This window comes from Oncorhynchus gorbuscha, linkage group LG09, assembly GCF_021184085.1.
Source record: "Oncorhynchus gorbuscha isolate QuinsamMale2020 ecotype Even-year linkage group LG09, OgorEven_v1.0, whole genome shotgun sequence".
Lineage (NCBI taxonomy): Eukaryota > Metazoa > Chordata > Actinopteri > Salmoniformes > Salmonidae > Oncorhynchus > Oncorhynchus gorbuscha.
Window position 1 is genome coordinate 35,641,404 of NC_060181.1, and position 14,342 is coordinate 35,655,745.

Consider the following 14,342-nt stretch of genomic DNA (forward strand, 5'->3'; position numbering starts at 1 on the left):
GCTGAGAATTTGACCGGAAATTGCGTTCACGACAACGCCGGAAAATATTCCAAATTAGCTCCATAATATCGACAGAAACATGGCAAACGTTGTTTATAATCAATCCTCAAGGTGTTATTCAAATATCTATTCGATAATATATCAACCGGGACAGATGGCTTCTTAGTAGGAAAGAGAGAAACAATGGCCGCATTTGTCCCTTACGCACAAAACACTCTGAGAGACTCCAGCTGACCACTGACGCAATGTTGACGCTCACTTTTCAAAATAAAAGCCTGAAACTATGTATTGTGACACTAGACACATTAGGGAAGCCATAGAAAAAGGAATCTGGTTGATATCTCATTCACTGCTCAATAAGGACGCATAGGAACGTAGAGGTTTCTAAAGAGTCACTTCCTGATTGGATTTTTCTCAGGCTTTTGCCTGCAATATCAGTTCTGTTATACTCACAGACAATACTTTTACAGTTTTGGAAACTTTCGAGTGTTTTCTATCCTAAACTGTCAATTATATGCATATTCTAGCATCTTGTCCTGACAAAACAGCCTGTTTACTTTGGGAACGTTATTTTTCCAAGTGCCCCCTAAATTCAAGAGGATATTATTAACCAGGTAGGCTAGTTGAGAACAAGTTCTCATTTGCAACTGCGACCTGGCCAAGATAAAGCGTAGCAATTCGACACATACAACAACACAGAGTTACACATGGAATAAACAAAACATAGTCAATAATACAATAGAACAAAAGAAAACATAAAGTCTATGTACAGTGAGTGCAAATGAGGTAAGTTAAGGAAATAAATAGGCCATGGTGGCGAAGTAATTACAATATAGCAATTAAACACTGGAATGGTAGATAGGCAGAAGATGAATGTGCAGGTAGAGATACTGGGGTGCAAAGGAGCAAAATAAATAAATAAATACCAGTATGGGGATGAGGTAGGTAGATAGATGGGCTGTTTACAGACGGGCTATGTACAGGTGCAGTGATCTGTAAGCTGCTCTGACAGCTGGTGCTTAAAGCTAGTGAGGGGGATGTGAGTCTCCAGCTTCAGAGATTTTTGCAATTCGTTCCAATCATGGGCAGGAGAGAACTGGAAGGAAAGACGACCAAAGGAGGAATTGGCTTTGGGGGTGACCAGTGAGATATACCTGCTGGAGCGCATGCTACGAGTGGGTGCTGCTATGGTGACCAGTGAGCTGAGATAAGGCGGGGCATTATATAGCAGAGACTTGTAATATATAATAATATATAATAACATAATAATAATAATAATAATATATAATAATAATAATATATGCCATTTAGCAGACGCTTTTATCCAAAGCGACTTACAGTCATGTGTGCATACATTCTAAGTATGGGTGGTCCCGGGGATCGAAACCACTACCCTGGCGTTACAAGCGCCATGCTCTACCAACTGGGCTACAGAAGGACCATAGATAACCTGTAGCCAGTGGGACCATAGATAACCTTGTAGATAACCTGTAGCCAGTGGGTTTGGCGATGAGTATGAAGCGAGGGCCAACCAACAAGAGAGTACAGGTCGCAATCGTGGGTAGTGTATGGGGCTTTCCAGTTTGTTGAGTAGAGTGTTGGAGGCTATTTTATAGATGACATCACTGAAGTCGAGGATTGGTAGGATGGTCAGTTTTACGAGGGTATGTTTGGGAGTATGAGTGAAGGATGCTTTGTTGCGAAATAGGAAGCCAATTCTAGATTTAATTTTGGATTGAAGCTCATCTGGTGCTTATACTGATGGTTTGCTTGTTTGATTGCCTTATGGAGGGAATAACTAATCTGTTTGTATTCGGTCATGTTTCCAGTCGCCTTGCCATGATTAAGTTTGCAGATGCAACTACAGTGGTAGGCTTGAGTACCAACAACAACAAGGCAGCCTACAGGGAGGAGGTGAGGACCCTAGGAGTGTGGTGTCAGGAAAATAACCTCTCACTTAATGTCAGCAAAACAAAAGAGATGATCGTGTACTTCAGGAAACAGCAAAGGGTGCACCCCCCTATCCACTTCGACGAGACAGCAGTGAAAAAGGTGAAACGTTTTAAGTTGCTCGGTGTACACACCACCGACAAACTGAAATGGACCACGCACATAGACAGTGTGGTGAAGAAGGCGCAACAGCGCCTCTTCAATCTCAGGAGGCTGAAAAAATGTGTCTTGTCACCCTCACTAACGTTTTTGTGTGTCTTGTCACCCTCACTAACTTGTCATCCTCACTAACTTGTCACCCTCACTAACTTTTACAGGTGCACATTTGAGAGCATCCTGTCAGGCTGTATCACGCCCTGGTATGGCAACTGAGGTGAGTTCTGCACAACGTATCACCGGGGGCAAACTACCTGCCCTCCAGGATGCCTACAACACCCGATGTCACAGGAAGGCAAAAAAGATCATCAAGGCCACTGCCTGTTCACCCCGCTTCTATCCGGAAGGCAAGGTCAGTACAGGTACATCAAAGCTGGGACAGAGAGATTGAAAAACAGCTTCTATCTCAAGGCCATCATATAGTTAAACAGCCATCACTAGCACAGAGAGGCGGCTGCCTTACCTACAGACTTGATATCATTGGCCACTTGAATAAATGGTACACTAGTCACTTTAATCATGTAATGGGTGCGGGTTGGTGGCAGGGAAGTCAGGCGCAGGAGAATCGAACTTGGTGTAAACGGAGTTGTTTAATCAGTGCTTCACAAAACTCCAAAACCAAAATGACAAAATAATAAAAAGTGGGTATAAAACCCGTCGCGCACCAACACATAATACACATCACATACAATCAAACAATCTCCGACAAGGACATGAGGGGAAACAGAGGGTTAAATACACAACATGTAATTGATGGGATTGGAACCAGGTGTGAAGGAAGACGAGACAAAACCAATGGAAAATGAAAAATGGATCAGTGATGGCTAGAAGATAAGTGACGTCGACCACCGAACACCGCCCAAACAAGGAGGGACCGACATCGGCTGAAGTTTTGACAAATAATGGCACTTTAAGAATGTTTACATTCTCGCATCACTCATCTCATATGTATATACTGTATACTGTATCCTCCACTATCTATTCTTTACTATCTAAATCAAATCAAATCAAATCAAATTTATTTATATAGCCCTTCGTACATCAGCTGATATCTCAAAGTGCTGTACAGAAACCCAGCCTAAAACCCCAAACAGCAAACAATGCAGGTGTAAAAGCACGGTGGCTAGGAAAAACTCCCTAGAAAGGCCAAAACCTAGGAAGAAACCTAGAGAGGAACCGGGCTATGTGGGGTGGCCAGTCCTCTTCTGGCTGTGCCGGGTAGAGATTATAACAGAAAATGACCAAGATGTTCAAATGTTCATAAATGACCAGCATGGTCAAATAATAATAAGGCAGAACAGTTGAAAATCTATTGCATCTTAGCCGCTCTGTTACTGCTCATCCATATATACTTATATATTATTATTACTAGATTGTGTGTATTAGGTTTTGTTGTGGAATTGTTAGATATTACCTGTTAGATACTGCTACATTGTCGGATTTAGAAGCACAAGCATTTCGCTACACTCACAATAACATCTGCTAACCATGTGTATGTGACCAATAAAATTTGATTTGATTTGAAGCTATGTAGCTCATGCACCCATTTTAGTGAGGTTGTGTTTTCTGTCACTTAATTTCAAGGTTGGGAGATGCTTAATGGAGTGTTTAGTTTAGATCAAATCTTGCTTTCCCTCCTTACCTCCTGCTTTCCATCCCTTCACTTCTGTCAGGACACCTCTCACTTCTCTGCTTATGCTCCCACTCCTCCATCTCCCCCTCTCCTCTCCACCCGCCCAGCCTATATGTTGTGTCCATTACTGAAGTGAACTAAATGAGCTCACAGTCCCAGAGGCTGCGTGGTGAAAGCCAGAGAAACAGAGTGCACTCAGAGCAGCCCGGCTCTCGCCTCCTGCAGGGTGGGATGAATGACAAGAAAGTGCATGATGTCCTGGTTTCCCTGGATGAGGAGACAGTGTCACGGGGGAAGCAGAAGATGTTAGAAGTCTCTGCACGGCCCAGCGAGGCACAACATCCGCATTTTGTTTTATAGAAAACTACAAAAGGAATGGTTCTGGCACAGACACACAAGAGAAGGTTGGTGGCTTGTTTTTAATTCTCTCAGCTCATTGTCTCTTCATCGCTAGTCTGTCCTCCGTAACCCTAGTTCATTCATCTAACTTCCCCCTTTTCAATGAACACCGGAGGCTCATTCAAGTTCCTTTATTAAGTACTACCTCTGACTCTTCCCCGCAGCCTTGTCTGTTAAAGGGATAGTTCATGCAAATCCCTTTAACAACCATGTAGAACCCAGTTACTTTCTGTTTAGTAATTTAACCTACTTCCACATATTCATAAATCATAATCATGTTCCGTTACCACAAAAAAAGCCCCTTAGGGAAGATTACTCTTCAACTCCCCAGTGTCTGTTTTCTCTATCACACATCCCAAGAGTTTGCTCATGTAACCTCTACAGTCATTTATGGCTGCATTGTAAGTTGAGAAATGTGTGTGTGCTGTAACTTGAACTTAATGTCAATGGGAGATTGATGTCATTGACGTGGAAATCTCTAGTAAGGATTATTACATATTATTTGGGCTGGAGATTCAATAGATTATAAATCCTAATGGATTTATCTATTTATCCATCCATCCTTCCTTTTCATGTAGCTAATAAAAAGTGTGTGAATCACACAATCACCCCCACTATTGCACTATCACAACCACCCCCACTATTGCAATTTCATTATTTTTGTTGTGGTTCTTTTACCTCTTTTTCTCCCCAATTTCGTAATATCCAATTGCTACAGTCTTGACCCATCGCTGCAACTCCCGTACGGACTCGGGAGAGGCGACGGTCGAGAGCCATGTGTCCTCCGAAACATGACCCTGCCAAGCCACAATGCCTCTTGAAACACTGCGATGCAGTGCCTTAACAGCTGCTCCACTTGAGAGTGAAAATTACATTTGATTAAACCCAAGAGTCTATCAGAAAGTGTCTTCAAATAAACTGAAATGACCCCAACCCTTGTGTCAACATAGTTGTACTACCTACCAGTGGTTGACAAACTCTTCAAAAGTTCAAATTCACAACCAATGGTGGCAATAACATTTGTTTGTCAAGACTGAATCTTCAGACCTAACTTGGGGGGGTGGATGTTCTACACTAATGTGGGCTCTGGACAACAACCTTTGTGACCACAAAGCACACAAGCCAAGGATAATAACAAGTAATATACTCCCACTCTGTCACCAGCCATTTTAAATCACGTCTGGCAAATTAGGTTGGTTCAAATTAGCCCTGAAGTTGAATATTGATAATAGTTTGGTAGTTATGAGCTAGAATCCTATTGGTGCCACTAGATTAAAGTGCCAAAGCAGTACCGTGGGGGTCAGATCATATATGTGCAATGATCTTCTTCAGGTGGGTTGTATTGAGAGGAGAAGAATACCCATCATAAACTCTCCTCAGAAAATAGTTAATGGAAGACAACAGTTCAATGGAATAGACAACAGGTGGAAATTATAGGCAATTAGCAAGACACCCCCAATAAAGGAGTGGTTCTGCAGGTGGTGACCACAGACCACTTCTCAGTTCCTATGCTTCCTGGCTGATGTTTTGGTCACTTTTGAATGCTGGCGGTGCTTTCACTCTAGTGGTAGCATGAGACGGAGTCTACAACCCACACAAGTGACTCAGGTAGTGCCGCTCATCCAGGATGGCACATCAATGCGAGCTGTGGCAAGAAGGTTTGCTGTGTCCGTCAGCGAAGTGTCCAGAGCATGGAGGCGCTACCAGGAGACAGACCAGTACATCAGGAGATGTGGAGGAGGCCGTAGGAGGGCAACAACCCAGCAGCAGGACCGCTACCTCCGACTTTGTGCAAGGAGGAGCAGGAGGAGCACTGCCAGAGCCCTGCAAAATGATCTCCAGCAGGCCACAAATGTGTCTGCTCAAACGGTCAGAAACAGACTCCATGAGGGTGGTATGAGGGCCCGACGTCCACAGGTGGGGGTTGTGCTTACAGCCCATCACCATGCAGGACGTTTGGCATTTGCCAGAGAACACCAAGATTGGCAAATTCGCCACTGGCGCCCTGTGCTCTTCTCAGATTAAAGTAGGTTCGCACTGAGCACATGTGACAGGCGTGACAGTCTGGAGACACTGTGGAGAATGTTCTGCTGCCTGCAACATCCTCCAGCATGACCGGTTTGGCGGTGGGTCAGTCATGGTGTGGGGTGGCATTTCTTTGGGGGGCCGCACAGCCATGTGCAAGAGGAAGGCATTGATGCTAAGGACTGGCCCGCCCGTTCCCCAGACTTGAATCCAATTGAGCACATCTGGGACATCATGTCTCGCTCCATCCACCAACAGACTGTCCAGGAGTTGTCGGATGCTTTAGTCCAGGTCTGGGAGGAGATCCCTCAGGAGACCATCCACCACCTCATCAGGAGCATGCCCAGGCGTTGTAGGGAGGTCATGCAGGCAAGTGGAGGCCACACACACTACTGAGCCTCATTTTGACTTGTTTTAAGGACATTACATCAAAGTTGGATCAGCCTGTAGTGTGTTTTTCCACATTAATTTTGAGTGCGACTCCAAATCCAGACCTCCATGGTGGAACAAACTCCCTCACGACGCCAGGACAGCGGAGTCAATCACCACCTTCCGGAGACACCTGAAACCCCACCTCTTTAGGGAATACCTAGGATAGGATAAAGTAATCCTTCTCACCCCCCCTTTAAGATTTAGATGCACTATTGTAAAGTGACTGTTCCACTGGATGTCATAAGGTGAATGCACCAATTTGTAAGTCGCTCTGGATAAGAGCGTCTGCTAAATGACTTAAATGTAAATGTAAATGTTGATACATTTGATTTCCATTGATCATTTTTGTGTGATTTTGTTTTCAGCACATTCAACTATGTAAAGAAAAAAGTATTTAATAAGAATATTTCATTCATAAAGATCTAGGATGTGTTATTTTAGTGTTCCCTTTATTTTTTTGAGCAGTATATATTTACAGCAGCCATGAAGGTTTTAAATGATATCACTGAAGCCATTGACAAAAAACACCACGGTGTCTCAATTTTTATTGATCTCTCTAAGGCTTTTGATACAGTTAATCATGCTATACTAAGGCAGAGATTGTCGAGTGTAGGTCTTTCGGAGCATGCAGTTGCATGTTTTGCTAACTATCTGTCTGATAGAACTCAGTGCACTCAATTTGATGGTCTTATGTCTGTTAAATTGCCTGTCTTGAATGGTATGCCCCAAGGCTCTGTACTTGGTCCTCTCTTATTCAATATTTATATAAATGATTTAGACAAAAATGTCCAAAATGCACAACTTCATTTTTATTTTTCAGTACTTCTATTGCAACTTGTATTTCGTCGTCCTAACGTAGTCTACACTGCTATCTGCCCAGCAGCTAGCCAGCTTGCATACGTCCACCGTCTACCGAATTGCAGCACTGTAGAAACTATTACACTCAACTGAACGACTTGATTAGTGTAGTGTTAGCTAGCTACATAGTTGTCTTTGCTGTCTTCGTATCCAAGATAATTGTGTAGTTTAGAGCGTGTAGTCTTAGAGTGATTATCTTAATTTACTGAGGTTATCTAGCCAGCTATTTGTCGTCCTTAACGTAGGAGACACTGCTAGCTAGCCAACAGCTAGCCAACGTCTACTGAATAGAACTTCCGCACTCAACAACCCGGTCGCATTCCGCTTCGCTCCACAGGTAGTATCACATATTTCATTTCATTACAGCACAACGGTTTGATTTGTTTGATCGTAGCTAGCTACATAGCTAGCTACATAGCCGTCTGTGTATCAAAGATAATTGTTGTCGTTCTTTTAACGTAACGTAATCAACACTGCTAGCTAGCCAGCTAGCCCCGAATAGCAGCACTGTAGAAACTATTACACTCAACGGAACAACTTGATTAGTGTAGTGTCAACAACGCAGCCACTGCCAGCTAGCCTACAAAGTCAACAACGCAGCCACTGCCAGCTAGCCTACTTCAGCAGTACTGTATCATTTTAATCATTTTAGTCAATAAGATTCTTGCTACGTAAGCTTAACTTTCTGAACATTTGAGACGTGTAGTCCACTTGTCATTCCAATCTCCTTGCATTAGCGTAGCCTCTTCTGTAGCCTGTCAACTATGTGTCTGTCTATCCCTGTTCTCTCCTCTCTGCACAGACCATACAAACGCTCCACACCGCGTGGCCGCTGCCACCCTAATCTGGTGGTCCCAGCGCGCACGACCCACGTGGAGTTCCAGGTCTCCGGTAGCCTCTGGAACTGCCGATCTGCAGCCAACAAGGCAGAGTTCATCTCAGCCTATGCCTCCCTCCAGTCCCTCGACTTCTTGGCACTGACAGAAACATGGATCACCACAGATAACACTGCTACTCCTACTGCTCTCTCTTCGTCCGCCCACGTGTTCTCGCACACCCCGAGAGCTTCTGGTCAGCGGGGTGGTGGCATCGGGATCCTTATCTCTCCCAAGTGGTCATTCTCTCTTTCTCCCCTTACCCATCTGTCTATCGCCTCCTTTGAATTTCATGCTGTCACAGTTACCAGCCCTTTCAAGCTTAACATCCTTATCATTTATCGCCCTCCAGGTCCCCTCGGAGAGTTCATCAATGAGCTTGATGCCTTGATAAGCTCCTTTCCTGAGGACGGCTCACCTCTCACAGTTCTGGGCGACTTTAACCTCCCCACGTCTACCTTTGACTCATTCCTCTCTGCCTCCTTCTTTCCACTCCTCTCCTCTTTTGACCTCACCCTCTCACCTTCCCCCTACTCACAAGGCAGGCAATACGCTCGACCTCATCTTTACTAGATGCTGTTTTTCCACTAACCTCATTGCAACTCCCCCTCCAAGTCTCCGACCACTACCTTGTATCCTTTTCCCTCTCGCTCTCATCCAACACTTCCCACACTGCCCCTACTCGGATGGTATCGCGCCGTCCCAACCTTCGCTCTCTCTCCCCGCTACTCTCTCCTCTTCCATCCTATCATCTCTTCCCTCTGCTCAAACCTTCTCCAACCTATCTCCTGATTCTGCCTCCTCAACCCTCCTCTCCTCCCTTTCTGCATCCTTTGACTCTCTATGTCCCCTATCTTCCAGGCCGGCTCGGTCCTCCCCTCCCGCTCCGTGGCTTGACGACTCATTGCGAGCTCACAGAACAGGGCTCCGGGCAGCCGAGCGGAAATGGAGGAAAACTCGCCTCCCTGCGGACCTGGCATCCTTTCACTCCCTCCTCTCTACATTTTCCTCCTCTGTCTCTGCTGCTAAAGCCACTTTCTACCACTCTAAATTCCAAGCATCTGCCTCTAACCCTAGGAAGCTCTTTGCCACCTTCTCCTCCCTCCTGAATCCTCCTCCCCCCCCCCTCCTCCCTCTCTGCAGATGACTTCGTCAACCATTTTGAAAAGAAGGTCGACGACATCCGATCCTCGTTTGCTAAGTCAAACGACACCGCTGGTTCTGCTCACAGTGCCCTACCCTGTGCTCTGACCTCTTTCTCCCCTCTCTCTCCAGATGAAATCTCGCGTCTTGTGACGGCCGGCCGCCCAACAACCTGCCCGCTTGACCCTATCCCCTCCTCTCTTCTCCAGACCATTTCCGGAGACCTTCTCCCTTACCTCACCTCGCTCATCAACTTATCCCTGACCGCTGGCTACGTCCCTTCCGTCTTCAAGAGAGCGAGAGTTGCACCCCTTCTGAAAAAACCTACACTCGATCCCTCCGATGTCAACAACTACAGACCAGTATCCCTTCTTTCTTTTCTCTCCAAAACTCTTGAACGTGCCGTCCTTGGTCAGCTCTCCCGCTATCTCTCTCAGAATGACCTTCTTGATCCAAATCAGTCAGGTTTCAAGACTAGTCATTCAACTGAGACTGCTCTTCTCTGTATCACGGAGGCGCTCCGCACCGCTAAAGCTAACTCTCTCTCCTCTGCTCTCATCCTTCTAGACCTATCGGCTGCCTTCGATACTGTGAACCATCAGATCCTCCTCTCCACCCTCTCCGAGTTGGGCATCTCCGGCGTGGCCCACGCTTGGATTGCGTCCTACCTGACAGGTCGCTCCTACCAGGTGGCGTGGCGAGAATCTGTCTCCTCACCACGCGCTCTCACCACTGGTGTCCCCAGGGCTCTGTTCTAGGCCCTCTCCTATTCTCGCTATACACCAAGTCACTTGGCTCTGTCATAACCTCACATGGTCTCTCCTATCATTGCTATGCAGACGACACACAATTAATCTTCTCCTTTCCCCCTTCTGATGACCAGGTGGCGAATCGCATCTCTGCATGTCTGGCAGACATATCAGTGTGGATGACGGATCACCATCTCAAGCTGAACTTCGGCAAGACGGAGCTGCTCTTCCTCCCGGGGAAGGACTGCCCGTTCCATGATCTCGCCATCACGGTTGACAACTCCATTGTGTCCTCCTCCCAGAGCGCTAAGAACCTTGGCGTGATCCTGGACAACACCCTGTCGTTCTCAACTAACATCAAGGCGGTGGCCCGTTCCTGTAGGTTCATGCTCTACAACATCCGCAGAGTACGACCCTGCCTCACACAGGAAGCGGCGCAGGTCCTAATCCAGGCACTTGTCATCTCCCGTCTGGATTACTGCAACTCGCTGTTGGCTGGGCTCCCTGCCTGTGCCATTAAACCCCTTCAACTCATCCAGAACGCCGCAGCCCGTCTAGTGTTCAACCTTCCCAAGTTCTCTCACGTCACCCCGCTCCTCCGCTCTCTCCACTGGCTTCCAGTTGAAGCTCGCATCCGCTACAAGACCATGGTGCTTGCCTACGGAGCTGTGAGGGGAACGGCACCTCAGTACCTCCAGGCTCTGATCAGGCCCTACACCCAAATAAGGGCACTGCGTTCATCCACCTCTGGCCTGCTCGCCTCCCTACCACTGAGGAAGTACAGTTCCCGCTCAGCCCAGTCAAAACTGTTCGCTGCTCTGGCTCCCCAATGGTGGAACAAACTCCCTCACGACGCCAGGACAGCGGAGTCAATCACCACCTTCCGGAGACACCTGAAACCCCACCTCTTTAAGGAATACCTAGGATAGGATAAAGTAATCCTTCTCACCCCCCCTTAAAATATGTAGATGCACTATTGTAAAGTGGCTGTTCCACTGGATGTCATAAGGTGAATGCACCAATTTGTAAGTCGCTCTGGATAAGAGCGTCTGCTAAATGACTTAAATGTTAAATGTTAAATGTTTATGCTGATGATACTGTTATTTACTGTTGTGCCTCGTTTCTTACAGAAGCTTTTCAGAACATGCAAACTGCTTTTTATACTGTTCAACATACCTTGGGTCAATTGAAGCTTATCCTCAATACTGACAAAACTAAACTAATGGTGTTTTCTAATGCAAGAAATAGTCCTCTGAACCTTTCACTTATTACTACCTGCTAGGGCAAGGAGATTGAGGTTGTAATCTCATAGAAATATCTTGGAATTTTCATTGATGACGGCCTCTCTTTTAAATTGCATATTCAACAACTTACAAAAAAATTGAAACTGAAATTGGGATTTTATTTTAGGAATAAGGCCTGTTTTTCTTTTGAAGCCAGAAGAAGGCTAGTATCAGTTACATTTATGCCTTTACTAGACTACGGGGATATTTTATATATGAACACTTCTGCTCAGTGTTTGAGATCAATTGACACTCTTTACCATGGCACTTTGAGATTTATTTTAAACTGCAAAATCCTTACACACCACTGCACTTTGTATACCAGGGTTGGCTGGCCTTCTCTAGTCACTCGTAGGCTCAGTCACTGGCATACTTTTATTTACAAAGCCATTTTGGGTTTACTACCTTTTTATAAGTGCATTTTTATTGTTCAGAAATGTGGTGGGTACTCTCTTCGTTCGCTGGACTTTATCCTGCTAACTGTTCCAAATGTCCGAACTGAATTTGGTAAAAGGGCTTTTATGTACTCTGCGCCATCGTCTTGGAACACCTTACAAAATACTTTTAAACTGGAAGAACTTGTCCCAATTGGTGTTTTTAAACCACTGATGAAGGATTTTGAGGCTGATTCCCTGACCTGTCAATGTTTTTAATTTGCTGTTTTATACTCTTGTGAATTCAATGGTTTTTACTAGATTACTTGTAGTTTTTCATGTTGTCTGTCTGTAATTCTTTTGTAATGACTTGGTGCTGCCTATCTTGGCCAGGGCGCTCTTGAAAAAGAGATTTTAATCTCAATGAGCTCTTCCTGGTTAAATAAAGGTTAAATAAATAAATATATTTACTATATTTGCTACTTTGTTTTCAATTAAAATTGTCAAAATGAAACAAAAATAGCTTCTTAGCAAAGAGCTATTTCTCAAGCAAGAATTTTGATAGGACTGTCTGGGAGTGGTCTGAGTGGGGAGGGGAAAAGTGAAAACTAGATGTTATTGGCAGAGAGGTTTGGAACTCTCTTATTGGTCTATTGATGATGTCACCAGGCAGGCCAAAACTCCATCCCACCAAAACAGGCTGAAAATTCAAGCAGTCTTTTCAAACAGCTCTTACACAAAAAGGGATTTGTCCTAATTTCCACAATTCTACAGTATTATTCCAACTTCATAGTGTGGAAATAAATAGAAAACCCAGGCAATCACGATTTTGACTGCACTGGACCTTTAAAGTCGAATGTCACTGACAGAGACTGAGGCTTCTAGCCTGTGATGCCAAAGGCAACATGTCCACTAAGAGACTGCATTAGAGAGGGGGGAGTGAGAGAGAGAGAGCAGGACAGAGAGAGAGAAATAGAGGTAGCAGGGAGGAGACAAGAGAGGGAGTGTAAGAGAGAAAGAAAGACTAAAGACAGTAAGAGAGATGCTATATATGACCCTGTCTAAACTGAGAGTTACTAGGAGGGGTACTGTACGAGTGGAGAAGAGAAAAAAAGAAAGTGGTGAAGGAAAGTAATGGAGTTGAATTATGTGTAAGTTTCTACATTAGAAAAAGGGTGAAGACGTCTACTGTACGTTTCTTAATGTCATTAAAGAGCTTTGCAAGATGTTCCACAAACCATTTCAGAACTCTCAAATGTCCACATAAAAACCCTGGTTCATCAGCAGCATTTAGTAGGCGACACATTTGGCACATAGTTGGTTCAAACTTTAAGCTCCAAAGCTAAATTTAAAACGTATCAGCCAAAAGACACTGCATTAAGATTATGTCATGGACAGTTATGTTACTGGGTTTATCCTCAATCGGATGCAAAGACGTTCAAATTACGCTGCCAAATGTCACAGTAGAATAAAGACATTTGAAAGGTATTGTTCTTAACATATACTTTTGTCCTGACAGTGCGCAGGTGAGCTTCAAAGAAATACGACCCTAAATGGTCCTGTTTGTAGCCCTATTATAGCCCATGTAAATAAGAGTAGGCTAAATTCAGGACCACCGGGGGAGGAACGCAATGCGAGGAAAGAAAGAAAAGCTCCATGTCACATATAAGTGCAGGTTATGGATAAATACAATAACTATACTCTGACATGGTCAACTATAACTTTCTGCCCTCATTTAAGCGACATCGGTCCAAAGCTGTGAGGCTAAATTAAATAAAACGTCACCTACCGCATTCTTTTGACAAACATTTCGATTAATGGTTGTGAAGTACTGGACTTTATAATATTTTTGGTTGAGGTAAAGTTAATTATTTTCGGTATCGTCTCCCTCTTGGTGCAGTGCGCGCGGGATATTGCGACGTCCGATAAGGGACGGTCCTCAATAATGCAGGGAGCTCTATGCAGGTATGGGACGCGTGCGTCCGACCGGCTGCAAAGAACAGGGAGAAAAGAGGGAGTTTGAAACAGTGAGGGCAAATATAAAATCTTGAACTGCCCACTTTTTTCATGCAACTAAGAGGATGGAGGAGAATGTGTCCGTCAAAAGGGGATGGGTTATACAGTGGGATGGAATGACAGCCTACAGAGCAATGCAGTTGAACTGCTTGAGCAACGTCTCAACGTAGCGTTATTCGTCATAAAACTGATGGTGAATATGACATTTAATGGAATCGACACAGGGTTCTATTGCAGTAAAAGAGCGAGAGAAGAGAAATGCCGTGCGTAGAGAGGAGACAAATGGGGATAGTGCGTCAGTCAGTGTTGCATGCCGGCAAGTTGCTGATGCTGCAGGCACGCGCTGAGAGAGAGTATCCGCTAGATTAGCAAGAAGCAGGCAAGAAAACGATGTGAAGATGGGCTGCAGCCTACGAAAAAAGTATATTGAATTTAATGTATGCCTGCAG

At 44.9% G+C, this 14,342-nt stretch overlaps 1 protein-coding gene across 2 annotated transcripts in view; it reads right to left on the reverse strand.

Moving 5' to 3' along the window:
* The window catches only part of LOC124043457 (brevican core protein-like), a 44,285-nt gene extending 30,413 nt beyond the window's left edge, over nucleotides 1-13,872 (reverse strand). The window contains exon 1 of one of the 2 annotated variants that reach the window (XM_046362066.1): nucleotides 13,667-13,872. In XM_046362066.1, the coding sequence (XP_046218022.1) occupies nucleotides 13,667-13,686 (20 nt within the window). In that variant the 5' untranslated portion in view covers nucleotides 13,687-13,872. Of the gene's footprint in view, nucleotides 1-3,748; nucleotides 3,820-13,666 lie in introns of those variants that run through there. The other variant, XM_046362065.1, reaches the window with a different exon arrangement.
* Nucleotides 13,873-14,342: the final 470 nt, after the last annotated feature.